Below are 21,255 nucleotides of genomic sequence, written 5' to 3'. Positions count from 1 at the left end.
AAGAATCTTTAGATGACTGTCAATTTAAGTATGTTTGCATGTGTGCACAGATGCATGCATGCATGTGTGTATTTGGAAGGAGAATAAATTCAGTATATTAAGAAGAGTGATAGAAATCTTAATAAAATCATTCATGAAATGGAAATAAGAAAATGAGTCTAGGGTTCCTTCCAACTCTAGTGTTAATGCTTCTCCCTAATTTGTGGTGAGCTAGTGGTAGCAGTGAGAATGATTGGGAAGATCTTGTTCATAAATGAGAATGCCTTTCTGCATTGGGTTCTCCAGTTAAGAGGTGCCTTCCCACTTCATCACTCCCTTCTCCTGCTGGGTGGTAATTTACAAACCATGCTTCCGAGTGTAATCTTCCTGCATTGTTCTACTTCATGATGCACGCCTGAATTGCAACACAGACAGGTCCATAAAAGGCACTTCAGAGGAAATGGCAAACATACAGGCATACCCTAGCAAGTGAGCATCCATGTGCCAAGCAGAGAAATTATCCCGTTTTTCAGGAGATGCTAATGAGGCAAATTTGGAGAGGACTAGGCTGATCCAGAACCATAAGAGCCTCAGGCACAAGAGGTCACTGAAAACAGAGAAAGGGGATCCGGGGAACAGTTTGCCTCATTTGAGGAACCTGGAATCACCAGCTACTACTCCAGGAGACAGAGAGAAAAAGAGAAGACTACAATCAATAAGAGAAGAGCAGCCATACCAAATGCTAACTAGAAAAAAATACTGAGCATCATAAGGAAAGCCAAAATAGGAAAGGAAATATCAACTCAATAAATATTTATCAAGCACCAGATCTTTGCTAAACACTGACAAAAGAAAGACAAAAGACAATTCCTGTTGTCAAAGAGCTCAAAGTGTGGTGAAGGAAACAACATGCCAACAACAAGGTATCTATATGTTATGTTTTTGAGTGTCAAAGAGAGGATTGTATATTTGATTCTGGAGTTGATGGGAAGCCACTAGTTTACTGAGTGGAGGTGGAAAGGGTGTGTGACATAGTCAGACCTATTTTTGGGGAAGATCATTTTGGCAGTGGAATGGAGACTGGAGTGGAAGAGACTTGAAACAATTGTAATCTGTAGTTTCTTTTGCAATAATTCAGGTGTGAGGTGATGAGGACCTATAGCAGAATGTCTGAGGAGAGAAGACGATTTATTCAATATGTGTCCCAATAGTGAAAAAAATCTCTGGGTTTTGGTGACAAATTGGAATGGGGGAAGAGGAGGGAGTGAGGTATTGAGTATGACACCTAGATTTCAAGCCTCAGTGAGTAGGAGAAGAAGAAGGGGTGAGATCAGAGGTGACAGAGCAAAGTACTAGCTGATTAGTTTTGCCAATCAGTAAAACAATTTACACTTTGTTTTTATTTAAGCCAAGACTGAGTTGGGGGTGCCTGTCCTTTCATTAGAGCTGTCCTTGGTGCTGAAATGCAAAATAGTCTTAATTCTAGCTCTTCTAAATCCAGGATGCCAAGCAGATTTTAGCAGGTGCCCAAATCCAATAGACCCTCCCAGTCCAGTTCTAATATTTTCTTTGACTCCAAGAGATCAGGAAGCAGTAGCAGTAAGAAATTGGGCCACAAAATGATTTGAAGGTTCCCATGTTTGATCTATAGCAGAGCTGGCTCCTTGCAGCTCTGCTTCTCCTGAGTTTGGTGACCTGAGAGAATTAAAGCTGCCTTAAATACAGTCTCTGTCAGCTGTATATTAATCAACCAGGAATCAAAAGTCATAGCATCTCAGGGAAGTAAGCAAAGGAACAGACGGCTCCCCTTGTCCTAATGCTGCAGCCCTCAGCAGGAAGAGAAGCTTGGAAAAGCTAAGAGCAGCACAGGGCCCCTAGCTTGCTGCCAAATTTCTCCAAACCTCTTTGCCAGTGTATTCTCAGAAATCTCATGCCTTGGAAAGGGAGAGTCATTTTCAGTGCCACACAACACTGGACTTTGATGCCAGTTTAGAGTAAAGTAAATGCTATTTTTTTTCAAATACACTCACCAACTAGCTGCCTTCATAAGAGACATGGATAATCAAAACTATGGTATCCATTTAACCTATATAAAGCAACTTATAAAACTACCTTTGTATATTTAGAGTTGTTGAATACTTTTAGGTTTTAGTGTAGGGTTTAGGAGGTTAACATGAAGCATCCCAAATAGCCTTACCTAGGTGTTCCTTATTCTAACTAGTCCCTAGAGGTTTTTTAACTTTTTATGTCATGGACCCTATCAGCAACTTAAACACCTCAGAATGTCTTTTTAAAAACAAAATAAAATCAGGAGGTTTAAAAAAGAAGCCAGTTATGATGATTTATCAGGTTTTTTAAAAGTTTACAGGTTAAGAATCTTCCCCTTTCCCCACATATACCTTAAACATCTCCCTTATGGATTAGGCTCCTCAATCTGAGAAAAGATCCTTCATATTCCCATATTTCAATACTGAATTTATGCCACATGATGAAGTTTTGATATGTAAAATCTTCACCTTGTTTTCTTGATAGGCAGGTTTGCCACATGCTGTGAAGGAAAGATACAATCTCAGGAACATTCTCATCCTTCAGTAAAGGGTTAATTGGAGAAACTCCTCCCCTAGGCTTCCTCCCTTTCCATTCTTCCCATCTGTTGTCTACAGCATTAGCTAAAGCTGCCCAACCTTGATACTACTGCCTCTCCAAGGTGGTGTGCTTTGCTTGGGCAACATTGTCATTCTAGGACTTTGGGTCAGGATCCTAATGAGCTTTTAATGAGCTGTTGCTCTGGCTTCAGAGGACACAAAAGGGTAGAGAAGAACACAATGACAGTCCCCTTGTGTTCTATATTTTGGAGATCTCATGTTCTTTGTTAACTAGCTAAATGCTAGAACTGGGAATTCAGAAAGTTTCTTTGGCCAGAGATGCTCTTTTAACTCTTGAGATTTGGCCTCCATCTTCTTTGTGCCCAGGACTTCCCTTTCCCATTGCTATTTCCTAACTGTGATACACTTGTATATCTCTATATCCTCTCTTCCCTCTTATGTTTATGCGAGGACAAAGGAAAGGTCATATTAATTCACTGCCCTATTACTACATTCACCATCCCTGTGACTTGCCAGACCCAAACACCCCTCCTGGGCTTCTACCCCCGTTTGTACTTCTAAAATAAATTCCTTCAGGAATTAGCATGATTCCTACAATATAATAAGGAGTGAATAATTTTTTTCCTTTTCTCTCTTCATTCAAAGGACACTAGTTTCTAAGTTGCTAACAATGTCATGTTATTGTAGGGACTTAAAGAAAAAGAGGCAGAACAAGAGTCTAATACTGATTTTAGAAACAAGATACATGGAAAACAAGGTTAGGTGCTCACCAGAGACTTGATCCATCTTTTTAGCTACCTTTTGTCATGATGGCAATTGAGACTTCCCTTCTGTTTATGCAAGAAACCATGATGCTGATCACAGTCCAAGAGCCTTTTTCTAAGGATTTGTAAAATTCATCCATCTCTGAAACTAATCTGTTAACTCAGTTCCCCCTTTCCATTCCTATCGGATCCTAAGACTTCTTTACAGAGACCACAACAATGAAAAGGGCCCCAGATTGTCATCTAATCTGTGTCTCAACTATTCCCTTAATGATAGCTTTGAGCTAGCACAGTATTAAGTGTTCCAAATGCTGGGGCTTCTGTTAACTTCCTCAGAGACAATATTCTATATTCTGGGGTAGGGGGAAAGGAGGGAGACAGCCTACAAACTCCTATGGTCTTCTTCTGAGTGTGAGAAGCCAATGAAACCCAATTTATCTTCCTTCCTCAATGTCTCTGTTGGAATTATCCCCAAACTTTCTCCCTTTAAATCAAATTAAGACAGGCAAGATTGGGATTGGGCAGAAGGAAGAATTTCTTGACTTCCAGGGGGATAAAACATTGGAATGGACTCCTAAGAGAAATCAGTCTTCCCTGGAGATCTTCAAAAAAAACTATACAACTCAGTCACAAATGGCTTAGAATTGCTTGAAGGCAGAGGGCTGGACAACTTGATCTTGAAGCCATACTCTTTTCATGCCATCTTTTAGCTCTATGACACTACAAGAGGGAGTATGATAAAAGAATATACAAGAATGCTATTAGAGTTAGAGAGCTTAGACTTCAAACCTAGATGAGATATTTTATGTGTGTGACTTTTAGTCACTTCACTCCTCTTAGCCCATTTTCTTATATGTAAATTGAAAGTAGTCAGGCTAAATGATTTTGAAGTTCCCTTCATATTCCAAATTCTGTGCTTTTGTATTTAAAAATTCTTTCTAATTTCTACTCTTTTCGTCACTTTCATCATCTATTCTCCTACAGCCCCCACCCTCACTGGAGCAAATATAGGAGTTTGTTCTAATCCCAGGAGTGCTAAAGGCCAAATATGGGTAATTTTTAAAAACCATCTCCTCCCATCCAAATGTAGATTCACTGCTCAAAAATTAAAGCCTCAGACAGCTAGATGGAGTCATTGGTTATGTGTAAATAGGCCAACTTTCCCCATGCCCAGCACTTCTGTCCTTAGTCCTGACAGACAGGGGTCACTGCAATGCTAACCTTACCTGGGCATAAATAAAGATTGCTGGCTATATCTGTATTGGCTATATCTGCTATATCTACTATCTAGGTTCATTTCATTTGTGATCCAGTCAGGGATTGTATATGGCTTTACAACTAAATAAATAAATATGTGGGCCCTCAATATTTCCCTGAGTCCTTTTATTTTATCATTCAGGACTCTTCATCAGCCAAATGATGACCTTGATGCTGCCATAAGAAAGAAGGAAGGAAAGAGAGAAGGAAGGAAGGAGGGAAGGAAGGAAGGAAGGAAGGAAAGAAGGAAGGAAGGAAGGAAGGAAGGAAGGAAGGAAGGAAGGAAGGAAGGAAGGAAGGAAGGAAGGAAGGAAGGAAGAAAGGAAGGAAGAAAGGAAGGAAGGAAGGAAGGAAGGAAGGAAGGAAGGAAAGAAAGTCCTTGAAAAAGGACTGTCAGTCTTCCCTTGTGAAGATGGGAACATAGAAGGAAAATAGCAATAAGATTATTAACAATTTGGTCATAGTTCCTATTTCTGTTCCTTTTTCCTGTTCTGGTACAATTCTATGTAGATTTTTCTCAAACTCTTCTCTAATGAGAAAGAAAGAGATCATGATCACTAGCAAACTGAAAAGTAGATGGATTAGTAAAGACCTGACCTATTATAAATGAATAGTGAATTTGACCAAGTTAGTTTGGGTTTAATGACAATTAAGGACAATGCTTTGTAATGAGAGACAAGTAATGATGAAATTGGCACAATTCAGGAGATAGGAATATCTTAAAGAAAGAGCACTGGGTGTCAGGAAATCCAAGTTATCCTGACTCTACTGCTAACTCACCATATGATCTTGAACACTAAGTCTTTTTTATTTCTCCATGTCTCTTTGGACATAAAAGGGTGTGTGTGTGTGTGTGTGTGTGTGTGTGTGTGTGTGTGTGTGTATGTATATATGTATATATATTATGCTAAAATGTAAGATTTAAGGTAATATTTGTAAAAAAAAAAAAACTTAGCACAGTATTTGGCACATAGCAGATGCTTAATAAAAATGTTTGCTTCTCTTCCCATCCTCATAGTTATTGTGTTATGAGAAACTAATAAAATAATAAAGATGAAAAAACACTTTAAAAAAACTATAGAGCACAAAATCTCATTCATAGTAGTAGTAGTAGTAGTAGTAGTAGTAGTAGTAGTAGAGTAGTAAACAACAACTCAATGTTTCCAATTCTGACAACAGTAACTGGCCATTTTTGTACCTTGGGCAAACTGCATAAAGCTTTTTTTTTTTTAAATGAGAACCCTATGGACAGAAATCTAAGACATGGCAGGGGACTGAGGAAGAAAGATGTTGCTAGCCATCTGGTAACTTCCTTCTTTATTTTTTCTTTCTAACTAGATAGTAAGTTCATTATTTCTAACTCAAAGACTGCAAATACTTTCAACACCATAGAGCAAGGCTCAAGTTAATACACCTTAATTTTAGCTCTAATATAATTGTTTCACTGCATTCAGTTATTAGCTTCAGAAAATGCAGGCAGCTGTTATGGAATTAAATTTTTAGAACTTATAATAGTTCTAAATTGGGGAGGGGAATTGGAGGAGAGAAACCTGCCTTAACCTTGGTTTCTCTTTTCCTGTCATCCTGTGTGGGTTTGGGCCTAAACACCCTAAATTGAAGTCTCTAAGGAGCTAAAAGAAAGACGCAACTGACTGTTTCACCCATATCCCACAGAGCAGATGCTCTTTGTGCCTGGAGCCAATCTTTCTGGGTGCTGAAGGAGGCCACTGAGAAATTTCAAGGGCCAAAGTGTAACATTCCAGAAATGGTCAACTTCAGATGTATCTTTTACTTTATTTTAAGCTCTCTTTCCTCCCATGGACAAAAAGAAGGGAGAAATCCTGAGGGTTCCCTTAAGATAAATAACAGTGGGGAACAGTATTGAGTATTTTTTAAGTCAATCTAGATCCAGCATCCCCTCTCCAAGAGCTCAGCTGGCTTCCAATCCCAAAGGGGTGAAACATTTGCAAAAGAAAGATGTGCTTATAACTGCAACCCTATGCAACTTCTGACTTTGCTCGTATATCTCACATGTGCCCTTTGCTTTCAGTCTCCCTATATTTATTATGTTTAATTTTGCTGGGACGTGGTTGTAAGTGAGACGGATGGACCTGAATCTGTGAGGCTGGCAAACAGCTCTTAATTAAACAGATAAATAAACTTATTTTTCACTTTTGCTGCAGTCTCCACTGGGGCTTGAGGACTTGCTCTGATGGGTGGACAAGGCTCCCTCCATGGTAACCGATGGGTGCCAGCCACCCACAAATGGGGTTGGTCTTTGTACTTTTTTTTGCTACTGGCAAGAAGTCCCTTGGTCAGTACTGGTGGAGTTCCAGGATTGGAAACAACCTCACTCTCTCCCTTAATCAAACTTTTAATAGCCTAAAGTGACATTTAGTTAGGATGATTGAACCCTCTACTGGAACGCTCCAATTTGACCTCAACTGAAGAAGTCACTATTTACCTGCATTTTGGTTTTATTTATCTTTTCTGTATGTCTTTCTCTCCATCACATTTGGTATTCTTTCTATTATTCCTATGCTGTGATTGGAAGACCCAGGAGGAAGAAATGTCTTTCAGAGAAGGAACCTGATCCTGTAGCTTTTGAAAACTCAGAGGAAAGTTCTCATCTCCAATGTAATGGAGTGACTAATATATCTTTTCTAACAAAGTGTAGGACTTCTGTCTTATGTAGCCCTCATAAATGCCAAACTTTAGGTAAATGGTGAATTAACAGATTAGAAATTACCAATTCTTCTGGTTGATTCCATACTATCATCCTCACTCTCAATTCCATCTTGTTTTCCCTATTGGTCCAAGGATCTTCTCCCTACCTCTTTTCCTGTCCCCACAGAGCTATGTGCATAACTGTGGATTATTCTTCTGGGAATTTCCCCTTTACATTTGCCCTTTGTGGCTTGCCCCTTTAGTGACTCTATATTCAGCTGACCCTCTAACACCCATATTCTCCTTACAGTCCTGGCCAGCTCTCTGCCAAATAAATACCCGAGTGTGGTTAGAGGGGTATCAAAGACACCATTAAAAGCATGAAGCTGGATGTATTTATAGAATAGAGTGAGGCTTAGCTCAGTTGAACAGCCTGAAACTGGTGAGATCATCCCTTGTCCTGGGTTGGCTTTAGGTAGGTCAGATGATTTCTTAGCAGGTATTCTTGGTGAGATATTTCAAAGTAGAAGAAGAGATAAAAAGTCGAAGGGGAGTAAGGAGCAGTTTAAGCCCTGAAAGGAGTACAAAGGTATTATTTAGCATTGAATCATTCTTGTCTCCCTCCATACTAGTAACCTGTGCTGAGAGTCTGGCCATTATGGCCATGGTCATTTGTTAAGTTCATGAAGATGTAGGATAGTCCTAAACTGGAAATTTAAAAGTAAGTACATAAACTTAGCCTGAGATCTGTTTTTCAATTACTGAACTAAAGGACCAAGCATGGGAACTAACAGCTAAGAGGCAAGCCAAAAGATGACAGGAAAAAATAATGATTGTTGGAGGGGATGCGGAAAAACTGGGACATTAATGCATTGTTGGTGGAGTTGTGAATGAATCCAACCATTCTGGAGAGTAGTTTGGAACTATGCTCAAAAAGTTATCAAACTGTGCATACCCTTTGATCCAGCAGTGTTACTACTGGGCTTATATCCCAAAGAGATCATAAAGAAGGGAAAGGGACCTGTATGTGCATGAATGTTTGTGGCAGCCCTTTTTGTATTGGCTAGAAACTGGAAACTGAATGGATACCCATCAGTTGGAGAATGGCTGAATAAATTGTGGTATGTGAATATTATGGAATATTATTGTTCTGTAAGAAATGACCAACAGGATGATTTCAGAAAGGCCTGGAGAGACTTACACGAGCTGATGCTGAGTGAAATGAGCAAGACCAGGAGATCATTATATACTTCAACAACAATACTATATGATGACCAGTTCTGATGGACCTGGCCATCCTCAGCAATGAGATCAACCAAATCATTTCCAATGGAGCAGTAATGAACTGAACCAACTATGCCCAGAGAAAGAACTCTGGGTGATGACTAAAACCATTACATTGAATTCCCAATCCCTATATTTATGCCCACCTGCATTTTTGATTTCCTTCACAAGGTAATTGTACAGTATTTCCGAGTCTGATTATTTTTGTACAGCAAAATAACGGTTTGGTCATGTATACTTATTGTGTATCTAATTTATATTTAATATATTTAACATCTACTGGTCATCCTGCCATCTGGGGGAGGGGGTGGGGGATAAGAGGTGAAAAATTGGAACAAGAGGTTTGGCAATTGTTAATGCTGTAAAGTTACCCATACATATAACCTGTAAATAAAAGACTATTAAATAAAAAAAAAGAGGCAAGCCAAGAATGCAGTCTTGCCATAAGCTCAAGGATACTTGGGCATGACCCAGACAGGAAGTTCCCAGGGCCACTAGCCATAAGGTTTCAAGTGAGTTTTTGTTCTTTACTGTTCTCTAGCCTTCCAGGGGGCTGCATTGGGCTGGAAGGAATATTTTGGGTCTCCAGAAGGTAAATTGATAAACTCAACCTGCTTTCATAACTTTTCCTTACAGCACTGTTAGAATTTCCACAAATTCATTTTACAGAGGCTCTGACTTTCTCAATGATCTGAGATATAAAGAATATTTTATCACAGTTATATGGTTAACCAAGTTATATGGCACTCCGGGTCTCCAACAAGTGTCCTTATGGCTAGACTCTTCCAAGTAAATGGACCCATGAAAGACAGTGATTAAACATCCTTTCTCGGGGAAGGAGATCCACCCAGCAGGATCCTGGTCAGGGGAAAGTAGAAAAGAACATGAGACATTAGGAAAGATCATGAAGATCTCAAAAGCTGTGAGGTACCTCCCTTGCCAGATATTTATAGTAGTGCCCAGGAGCATAGAAATAATTACAACTCAGTTCCTACCTCCCTAACAAGGCCCCTCTCAGATTCAGGGTGAATGGGGTATTTTTTTTTCCCTTTGCTTTTTTTTTAAGTAGCAGATATTAATACCAGATTGACAGCTTTTACCAACTAACAGCTTTTCTTCTCTCCAGTAGCAGATACCAGAAACATTGACTTCCTCCACTCATGACTCCAGTACCACCCACTCTGGCTCATGAAGGCACCCTCTGGGGAGGAAAAAGGTTGCTCAGGCTCTTTGGAGACACCAATAAATACTTATTAATGATTCCCAAGAGTATTTCCAGAGTGGGACCTGTGGGATCTGGAGAACTTTATGCCACCATTACATTTTCCTCCTGGGACCACTCTTCTCCTATTTCCCCTACACCCACAACCAGCTGTTGGAAGAGAAAAGGATAATCCTTTTGCTTTCAGTATTTGTTGGGTTTTGATTTTGTTTTGGTTTTGGTGGGGATAACATTAGCTTTCTGATTTGAATTTCTGAGTGAGGTATCTTGCAGTCTCTTCCAGGAATCATTTTCCCATTCCTAATTCCAACTCTACTTCCAAATAGGATAGTAAGCTCCTAGAAAACTATCTTCTGCATATCTAGATTTTTATCTCCAAATCATAGTAAAAAGAATATTGGATTTGGAGTCAGAAGACCTTCCAACTTTGGACATTTAACTATAATAAGTTGCTTCTCTTTGGACCTCAGTTTTCCCTGCTGTAAAATCAGGGGGTTGGAGGAAATGATTTCCGGTTCTTTCAGCTTTAAATTTTTTAATTATGACATTAACTCAATGCTTTTGGTTATACTAAGGGTTTAATAAATATGAATGGAATTGAATTGATGGAGTTAAAAACAATCAGGGCTTTATAGCACACTTCAACTTAAAACCTGTTGCCTATTCTTATCCATCTGATGTTGCCTTTCCTTCAGAGAATAATATGCACAGAAGTCTATGTTACCTAGCATCCTGGGAACTTTATTTGTTTTAAGAAATTTATGAAACCCATTTGTTTTAAGTAATTTATAGAGACACAACCTCTAACAAAAACTCTCAAGACAGAAGCTTCACTTAACTTTTTCTGGATGTTATTTTATGCTTTTGCTATGTTCTCTAGAAGAGATCAATTGATTACTTTGATTGAAAATATTCTATTCTTCCTCAAACTTTCCTAGAATTTTGTCTGGATTTGTTCTTTTGCCTACATCACATTCCACTTCACATAATATATATCTGTGTATATGTTGTATTCCAAGTCACCCTCAAACTCAGGTGACTTATCCAGGGTCATACAGCAAATATGTTTCAGAAGCTGGATTTGAATTAAGTTTCTCCTGGCTTTGAGACTTCTACAAATTATTTTTTAAAACTGAATTGGTACCTGTAAGTTGTTACAATAAAGTGGGTATTTACACAATATTCCATGATTATTAAGAAAGACTTTTTTTTTTTTCCAAGACAATTGGGTTAAGTGACTTGCCCAGGGTCATATAGTCAGGAAGTGTTATGTGTCTGAGGCCAGATTTGAACTCATATTCTGCTGACTTCAGGACTGGTGCTCTATCCACTACACCAACTAACTGCCCTAAGAAAGACTTCTTGATAAACATGGGATTTAAAGAATAAGGGTATCAGATTTTCTCTAAAGTCTTTTCCAGTTATAAATTTTATTTTGGAAGAAGAGGGAAACCACTTGGCTACTCTAGGGCAAGAGAAAAAGAATATGAGGAAGAAGGCAATAACAGCATTGTGGGCAGGCAATATGGAATTCAGAAAAACCTTCTGGTGCTACAAGCCAGAAAAATGCAATGACAAGAGACATATATGAGATACCTTCCAACTCATAATTGTACTTTCATCCAAACAGTCCCTCCAGTGTCTGGGGAAAGGATTTCTGAAGACTGAGATAGATAAGGGACCTTTTGTAAGGTCAGGCTTTGTAAAACTTTATACCTAATAAAATAATAATTTTATTCTAATAAATAATTCTAATTTCTAATAAAAGTGATCATTAGGAAACAACACTGTACCAAAAGACGGAAGATCCAGCTTTTAGTCTCCATTCCACCGTTTACTACATATGTAAGCTCAAAAGACTATCTAGTTCCATTCTCTGATTTTACAGTAACCTGAGACTCAAAAACATTACTTTTGAGCTAGATTTTTGTTTTGGTTTTTATATGATAAAAGGATCAGAGGAGCATTTAGAATACCAACTAAATGAAGATTAAATTACATTGTTCTAGGAAAGGGGACCATCTAAAATTGGTACTTGAATTGTTTAGACTGCCTTATGCCAGATAGGTAGGTATTTACACTTGGTTTTTAGAAAATTACTCTCTAGTCACAATTTGTCTTCCAGCATCTGATTAAGAAAAAAGTCACTTTAAACTCTGCCAAGTTCAAGAAAGGTCAACTGTTCTTCCTTTGTGTTGTTGTAAGTCTGTGTATGAAGACAGGTGGTAATGAAGAGACAGGTATCTAGCTAGTATGGCCTGTGCCTGGATTTGTGCATTGTTGCTTGATAAGAAACTGCACAGATATCCATTTCTTCTACATATGTTATTATGAGGAGAGAAGTGCAGGTGGGAATGGTACAGGCTATTTTATTTGTGTGTGTGCCAGGTGCAACTCCGCATGATGTTGTGTGTACTAGAGTGGCTGTTTTGTGTGCACAGCTATTCTGATGTGCTCAGGTGAAGACGGACTGGAAGGCTGCCAAATGTACATGTTCATCCAGACGGAGTGCATCAGAGAAGTTGAGGCAAGGTGATATGTGCACATGTATCCATGGCCTACCCTATACTCTACCAGAAATTAGAACTCAAGATAAAGGGAGGCCAGGAAGCACAGCCAAAAGATTCGGTTGGATTTCCAAGCCCTGAATAGCCTAGAGAAAGCTCCTTACTGGGAGGAAGCCTTTGCGTAGGTGCCCTCATTACATCACTGAAACTCCCTGTCACTGAGCTGGTTTCCCTTAAGATAGTTGCTCTCTGAGCACCCAGGGAGAATCACCTTCCTACCCGAAAAGCCAGTACAGTGTCTTTCCGTGATGCGAACGCTTTCCCCCAGCGCCAGGACCAAGGGAAATTTTTAAATATATAAAAAAAATTTAAATCCAGAAGCAGCTGGGTTTCCTCTGAGAAAAACGGAGGGAGAACAGGGAGAAGACTGGGAGGGAGGGTGTGAGAACTGGCTGCAAAAGAACTCTGGCAGGCAAAGGGTTAAGTGTGGGATCAGCTGTTGTGCTGTCATTCTGGATTCTCTTCCTTTTATACGGGGCTCTGTTTGATGTTGGAGTACGCCAGGGACTCCCCCTCCCACCGCTTGCCTTACACAGACACGCGCGCCGCGCACACTCTCGCACTCTGCCTACCGGCCTCGGATGGCTCCAAAGTGATATTCGTTCTCTCTCTCTCTCCGTGTGTGTCTGTCTCTCCCCATCCGCGTCTCTCCCTGTCTGTCTGTTATCTCTCCTCCTTCTCCCTCTCCCTCTTGTCTTCCCCCTCCATCTCCCTCTCGCTCTCCATCATTCCCCGCCCTGACTGGGGGAGAACCGGGCAGAGGAGCGCTGCTTTGATGCCTCCCCCTTAAACAGCGCCACGAGGGGGAGGGGAGGGCCCGAGGAGGAGGAAGAGGAGGAGAGAGAAAGGGAGGGAGCCAGGGACACACTCGAGCTCGCTCGCACACCCGGAGGGACAGAGCAGAGGGTGCGCGAGGAGCCCCGAACTGCCTCCTCGGAGCCGGGCGCCCATCTGCTGGCCCATGCTGTGCTCCATGGCGAACTCGGGCTGCCTCCTGCTGTCCAACTCCGGCAGCATGCTTCCGCATTCAGTGCCCTGCCCGCCCGCCTTCCTCTACCTCCAACAGGTAAGCCAGCCGGCCCCGCTTCTGGCCCCCGGACTCGCACGTGCTTGGGGGGGTGGGGGTAAGCGGGACGCTAGCAGCCTTCCCAGACCGCCGGACTTAACCTCTTGCTGGCCGGCAGCGTGACTCCCTCTTTCCCTTTGCTTGGTGCGGGGTGAGGACAGTGGCTCTCCCCCCTAAGCCTCCCCCTTCCCCACTCCTTCCCAGCGCCCTCAGCTCTCTTCTCCGCACCTGGAGAAGCCGGGCCGGGCCGGGTCGGGCCAGGCCGAGCCGGGCCGGAGGGGGCTCTGCGGTTACGTCCTAGTTTGCGGAGCCCCTTCCTCGCCTCCCCGTCGGGCCGAGGTCATCTCCTAGGCACAGTAGTTAAAGAAGAGGAGGGTCGGGTGGGGGGAAGGGACTGAGTTTGGCGCGTTACTTGCTTGTAACTTTTAAGACTGTGCGGGATCCGGGCCGCAGAAAGGGGGTGGGGGAAGGGGGGAGCAGACAAGGGGGAAGGGACAGTGTTGGGAACTTCTTTCTGAGATGCCACGAAACTGGGGCGGGGGAGTTCCCGACCATCCCTGGGCACCTCTGCCTGCCTGTCTATGAGTCCCGGGGAGTGCGGGGGTGGCGAGGAGGGAAAGAGAGGCGTGTGTGGGGGAGCCCCGAGCTTTGCTGCAGCGGAGATCGCAGCGCCGGCGGCGGCTTGGAGGGGGCGGATCTGGGAGACCAGATCTCAGAAAGCTCCGCGCTGGCGCTGGCTCTGTAGCTGGGGTAGTAGGGGTGTGGGAGAAGACCTCGCGGGGATCAGGAGCCCAGCCCCGAGTCTGGATGGAGGGGCAAGGAATGGCGCGGGGGCGAGAGTCTTTGCAAACTGCGGCGTCTGGAGAGAGCTCAGGCTAGGGGGATGCGGATCTGTCCTCTAAAAATTATTTGGGAACTTGGGAAGGAGAGGAGACTCCCCAAAGACCAGGAGTGAGTGGTTCGAAAGAATTCTGGAACCCCCCATCTCCTTCCCCCCCACCCACCCACCCAGTTCCTTCCTGCTCTGGGCCGCTCTGCCAGGCAGTTCTAGCTGTTCTTTCCCTTCTTCCAATATAGAGGCAGGAAGGTGGCCCTTGTGTCCAATTTGGGACCAGACCCTGCAGTAGATATGGGGAGGTATGTCTAAGTTATCTTTCCTTGAGTGGCTTTCCCCACACCCCCAATAGAGAGGAGCTGCGGATATTCCAGCCATCCAAAGGCCGCTCCCTTTCTGTACCTACCCCGCCACTCTGGCCCTGAAGGTTTCCATCACCCCAACCCTCATCTTTGGCCTTTCAATTGCCATCACTGTCTACGGGAGTAGAAAGTTGCTGGATGGGCCTGCAGAGGGGCTTTGGAGGAAACCCTGAGTAGGGAATCTAGCTGAGTGCTGTAATTTAAAAGGTTTGGAGGGAGAAGGAAGGAACCAGGCCACCATACCTTCCTGTCAACCCAGGTTGTTATCCCCTGTACATTCAACCTCCCAGAGACAAGAATATCCTATGACTGGATCTGGGACCCCAGTCAACTACTGAGACAAAGGGGGTAAAAAGTGTATTCTGGATTGGAACTGAAGGTTTGGAACTGCCTTCTAATAGACTGGATTGAAAATCCTATTTCAGTCCTCTTATCTTCCTTCAACATGTGATGGGGAAAAGCAAAAGGAAAGGTGCCTGTCATTTCTCTTTCTTTAAGTGAAGAAATGGTTGGTATTTGCTTTTCTCTTCCTCTTACTTGCATGTGGCTCTTCTTTACCAACACAACTACAGAAGAGGAAACCACAGTAAGTCATACAGGGAGGGGCAATGGGGCAAGATAGATACAGAGCTAGCGCTTCACTGTGGCCAAAGGTACCCCTATATTAGCTCCAACCCTCACCCCCCCCATACACACACAAACACATCCAGGTATGATATAGACTCAAATTTAAGATTATGTGCACCAAGAAAAATTAATGAGAGATAGGGATCTTCTTTTCAGTGAATATGGGATAATAGAGAAGACAGATGAGCCAGTCCCTGTTTATTTATTTAAATCCACTATTCCCCGAGACTAGAAAGATAGACATCATCTATTGTTACTTCTAGCTAATGCTGGGCATCTCACTATATATGATAAAGGTGTCTACCTAGTTTCACAGTAGCTACTGAGATCTCCCCCATTCCCCTTCCTGCAGTGAACAAAAGTGAGAAGACTTCTAGGACAAGTTTTTCTATAGCCCTCAGAACACAGATGAATTCATCTGTGGATTCATCATCTCCCATAGTAGGTCCTGTGATGATGAGTCAATACCATCCTGAGGAAGCCAACCTTTCCAATTCCTGATTTCTGTTTCAAATCCTGGACATGATAATTAGTTCAGTGTTTTCTGAAGGGTCATGAAGGGGAAAAGCACATCAACCTACTGATTCACCATCCAGATCAATGAAGTGCAAATGGAAACAGAAGTTCTGCTCCATCCATGCTTTCTTTTTCCCTCTACAGCTACACAGAAAGAGCCACTCCATATTATGGGTCAAGGGGTCAAAAGTGACCTTTTTTATGCTACTGAAGAATATTTATAAGAGAAATGTTTCCTTCAGGGTATTTTTTCCAAGTTCCCCATTTTCATTAATTGGGACAGAGAGATACTGTGATATAGTGAATAGAAAGTTGTTATATTTTCAATGCCCTACACAGCTCTTTTCGTCAGTTGTAGAAAAGACACCAATTTAACATTGGTAGAAGTATCCTCTATTAGTGAAGCCACAGGTCCATTCTCTTTTTTATTAATCAGTACAATCTAAGTATTACTTTTTCTTGTTCCTGTTTGCTTTTATGATGCCTTTTATTTTTAGTCATTTTCTGTATAATCCTTTTCTCAAACTCTGTACCATGAGTTTTCCCCTGAAACAAAGAAAAACAGTTAAACAAAACTAGCTCATGAAAAAAAAAAATACCATGGTTCAAAGGAAAGATTGCGGAATTTGGAACCAGCAATACTACCTCTAATACTATTAAGTCACTTCATCTTTCTGGGATTTAGTTTTCTCATGTGTAAAATGGAAGGATTGAACCAAGTGATCTCTGAACTTCCTTGTTCTATGACAAATCCATGTTTGACAGCATAAACAACATTCCATGCTTTGTTCCCCATCTTTGAATAGATAAAAGAGGGAGGTATATTTCCTCATCTTTTTTTTTTTTTTTTTTTTTTTGAATCCTGGTGTATTTGCAAACCCTCAGCTGTTCTTCCCAGAACGCAGTCTCCTTCTGCCTATCTTTGGCCTGTAAGAGAACTAAGCTTATAGGCATTCTTTGTAGAAAGCACCTAAAAATTAAGAAGAGGTGATCATTCTTCCCCTAGTTGTTCCTTCTTAAAATGAGATTTTTCTTACCGTAAGATCTATGGTGTAGGTGGTTGGATGGAGGCTCTTTACATAAACTTGTGCACGAGTGAGGATGTTTGTTTCTTATGTAGGCTGTATATTAAATCTAAACAGAACAATTGAGCAGAGTGAAAGATGTGAATTCAAGCAAGACAGAAACATAGTTTGTGGTGCATTAAAATGCAGCAGCAGAATAGACAAAGGTTTTTAGACAAAGTATTTTTTTCAACCTGGGGGTGAAAAGCCTCAACCAACAGGACTGTTCTCTCCATTACATTAAAAACTCATTAACCTTTTCCTGCTCTAAGAAGGAGCATATGCTGCTCTTCTCTGGACCCCAAACCTGCTGGGAACTAGACTAAGTCCTCTCAGATAGAAAAACTGTTCCATAATTAATTGGATATCTTTTTTGTGACTGTCCACCCCTTCCTACCCCTCTTTTGATAGTGGTGCTGGTATTTTTCATCATATTAACATTGCATGGGACAGCCACAAATGAAGCTGTCTGCAAAACTTTGATTAACCAAATGCCAGGGAAAATACAGCTGCAGTGTAGGCTCTGTCATTTGTGAATAGCTCATCAAAGGCAGCTGTGTGCATCTTGTACCTCACTCACATCAGCTCCTTGACAGTATCTGTCTTTGCTTTACCATGTCCCAACAGCCAGAATCCCCCATTTCAGGACAGTTGTTGCTCTCTACAAACCAATCATGTGCAGAGGATAACCACCATGCTTAACTCAAGACCATTATTTTCTTATATGGAGCTGCTTCCCACCTTCTGGAATTCTTCAGTGTGAAATGCAGGAGACAAAAGTTCTACACTCTTCTTTAATCTCAATGTACTATAAAAGAATAGGCTTTTCTATCTGAAAACCATCAATATTTGCAAAGAGTTATTTTATGTGGTTCAGTGTAAAAGGCTGCCTTTGAAGGCAAATTATAGAGAATTGCAGGAAAACCAATGAAAAGGGATTTATGTTCACTGTAATTAATTTATTAAGCCATAACATCATATCAAGAGAGTCTTATAGCCACATCAAGTATATAGGAAGGAGAATCTCTAAAGGGGAAAACAAAGCACTTTAAACATCCTGCATATGTGCACACATACAAGCAGTAGTAATTAGGTGGGAAAATAACAGATTTGTAGAATAATTCAGAGCTGAAAGACACGGTTACCTTGTTGGAAATTTGAGCAACCTGGGCATTCCTGAGAAAGTCTTTCCTTTTCCTCTCTGAGACTCACTGGAGCCAGACTCTCAGGCTGTCCTTGGACATCAGAGCTATAACTAGAAATTTTTGTGGGAGGGCAAGCAGTACAAATCGTGTCCTCAGTTGATCAGGGTGGGGGCAGGTGGTCATTATGGCAGAGATTGCTGATGGGAAGACCATCTGATACAAACTGGGTTAGAATGGGAAAGAGCTTAGTCCATCATCTAAGAGTTCACTATTTTAACTATCCTTGATAAACCTATACTTAACTATATTGTTTCTATATAACTGTCAGTGGCCTCTTAATTAACATACTGGGGAAAAGCTCCAATTGCCTCACCCCCACCATTATGATTCTGCTTAAAGTTTAGGCCATGACACTAATACTAACACTAACACTCAGATAAAGACATCTTACAATTAAACATTTTTATCAGATGTATCATGACCGTAATCTATATAATATTCTGATGCCTAACGAAGAGTATCATAGTCATGAATTCTGTTGTGTTTTTTTTAATTACATCCGTGTGATAAAAGGTTAACTTAAGTATAATACAGTGCTTAAAAATAAAATGAGACTATCATTTTAATTACTAGCATTGTCCAATAGAAGAACAGATTTTTTAGTCCTATTATCATCAGTTATTTGCTTCCTGGAGGTTTTAGTAACAGCAAATTTTCCTGAGGGAATAGAGCAAGGAGGCTCAAAAAAAGAGAGAGGGATTTCCAAGCACTATTTTGAGAGTTTATTAGGAAACTCTATTCTCATTAATCACTGTTCTCCTTTTGTTCCAAGACATCATAGCTGCTAATCACGGGAATTTGTAAAAGGAGTAATTACTGTAGCATATTCAGCACTGTTCATTAAACTCTTCATGTGCTTTGGGGCATTTATGCTTATTTCCCCAAATTGATGCTTGCCACACCTATACCTCATAATGGTCCCAGGACCACATTTCTATATGTGGCAACTCACACCCTACTCCTGCTTCTATCCCTAACACTCTAATATTTAACATGCTTTAAGGAGTAAAGCAACTACTATAGAAATGGCAACTTTATACCATTTTCAGAAATGTATCATGTGTTTGGGCAAGTAGATAGAATAAGGAAGGTTATTTGTCTAGAATTTCTCAGGTGAGAAAAACTAAGTAGGTGGTTCTTGCCTCTCCCACTGTGAGATTTGATATTGTGGTTGGATTCCAGGCCATGGGGTCATCTTGTTGATAAAATCATCTTATAACAATTCTTCTTGATAAACATATCACTAACTAAATCCTCTTATCCTCACCCTGAATTCTTCTCTATAAATACAATATTTTAGAAGATAAACAGTTAACATCTTTCATACCTCAGCTGTGTTTTGGACCATCTCCAAAAGAAAACAAAATTAGATTGAGAACTTTTGTGTATTTAAATCTTTCAATCCCATAAAATTTATTGATCACCTGCTGTGCACAAGGCACTAAGCTCTGTCCTAAAGATACAAAGACAAAACAGAAAATAGTTCCTGTCCTCAATGAGTTTACATCTCACTAGAGGAATACTACATGTACTCTGGTAATATAATAATATCTGGTGCTTTATATAATTCTTTAAAGTTTGCAACAGACTTTATTACAAATATTGTTTCGTTGTATCTTTAATAGTAATACCTACCCCAAGAGGTAGGTATTACTATTATCCTTATTTTATGGGAAGGAAAACTCAGGGAGAAAGACTCTTAATTTCAGGCAAAGGTTAAGTGACTTGCTTAGGGTCACACAGTTAGAACAGATTTAAACTCGGGTCTTTCTGTACTCTATCCACTGCATCACTTAAATATATAATGAATTGAAGTGAGAGGGAACACTAACAAATGGAGGTAGAGAGTGAGGGAGAGAATCAAAAAAGACTTCCTTAAAGTTGTCATGAGCTGAGTCCAGAAAACAAAAAGATGAAAAATGAAAATATAATGCATAACTCTCTTCCTCCTATCTCCTATACTCTCTTTTACTCCCTGATACACTCTACTTGACCTTCCTTCTCTTGCTATGTTTCAGAAATTCCTCTGGTGGAAAGTAAACATGGAGTTACTGAAGTGTTTTTTTTGTTTTGTTTTGTTTTTGTTTTTTTAAGAAAACTGTTCTTTATGGGTTATGGGGACATGCTCTTCTCTTTCTTAGCAAATCAAAATTTATCTATGCAGTGCCTATGACCAGACCATGTACAATACAATGTATATTTAGCAGGATCTGAATAGCGTGATTATACAGAGAATGAACCTGTATAAGCTATAGGAGTTTCCATATGAGAAAGAGAAGAGAAAACCATCTACTGAACCCACGTAGGAGAGACAAAGAGAAACACTGGAATCTTTTACATTCAAACTCAGTAGCAGCTTGGTTCAGTAATAGGAATATTGGATTTGGGAATCAGGGGATCTGGATTTAAAACCTGACTTATCTACTTCTTAACTGTGTGACTTTGAACAAGTCATCTAACTGTATCTGAGTTCCATCACCCATAAAATGAGGAGTTGACTAGATGACATTTAAGGTCTCTTCCAGTTCTAAATCTGTAATCCTGTGCTTCTGTGGGAATATGCATTAATGTATGTGTTCTCATAGTTGAATTTTCCCCAGTGTAATGTTTTTGTATAAACAAGCATCTATATGCAGATCTAGAGAGTTCTACATGTATAGTAAGGGCTTTCATTCTCTTTGTGTGAATAGACAGGTGTTGATTTAAAGTGTGCGCACACACACACACACATGCATGTGTGGGCACAAATACCTACCATGGTTGATAAGTGCACTTCAGGAATTCCATGTAGCAGAATATAATAGCTAAGCCTGTGCATTTGTCACATTTGGCACCTGTAGGATTTTCATGTTCTATTAGAGATGCCAGAATCTTTTTGACACATTAGGTTAAGCTTCAGATCAGAAGTTCCCAGGTTCCTTAGGTCAAATCTTTACTCGGTCAGCTCCAACTTTCATCCTTTCTAGAAAGTCGAAGAGAATACTTGCAATTAGCCATAAGAACTTCCAAAAAGAGAGAGAGAGAGAGAGAGAGAGAAAAGGAAAGAAATAAAGAAATGAAGTCTTTTTTAAAAAATGTAAATGATGTACAGCAAAATAATGGTTTGGACATGGATACTTATTTTGTATTTAATTTATACTCTAATATATTTAACATGTATTGGTCATCCTGCCATCTAGGGGAGGGGGTGGGGAAGGAGGGGGGAAATTGGAACAAAAGGTTTGGCAATTGTCA

General features: G+C 40.8%; 1 protein-coding gene across 17 annotated transcripts in view; it reads left to right on the top strand.

The window, feature by feature from the left end:
• Nucleotides 1-21,255, top strand: part of RBFOX3 (RNA binding fox-1 homolog 3) — a 942,623-nt gene that overhangs the window by 743,307 nt on the left and 178,061 nt on the right. For 2 of the 17 annotated variants that reach the window (XM_031968489.1, XM_031968486.1), the window contains exon 1: nucleotides 11,997-13,412. The exons of 9 other annotated variants lie outside the window; for them this stretch is intronic. In XM_031968489.1, the coding sequence (XP_031824349.1) occupies nucleotides 13,308-13,412 (105 nt within the window). In that variant the 5' untranslated portion in view covers nucleotides 11,997-13,307. Of the gene's footprint in view, nucleotides 1-11,996; nucleotides 13,413-21,255 lie in introns of those variants that run through there. 6 more of the 17 variants (XM_031968488.1, XM_031968498.1, XM_031968485.1 and 3 more) reach the window with 5 other exon arrangements.

Source organism: Sarcophilus harrisii, chromosome 4 (genome assembly GCF_902635505.1).
Source record: "Sarcophilus harrisii chromosome 4, mSarHar1.11, whole genome shotgun sequence".
Classification (NCBI taxonomy): domain Eukaryota; kingdom Metazoa; phylum Chordata; class Mammalia; order Dasyuromorphia; family Dasyuridae; genus Sarcophilus; species Sarcophilus harrisii.
This window is presented reverse-complemented; position numbering and strand designations above follow the sequence as displayed.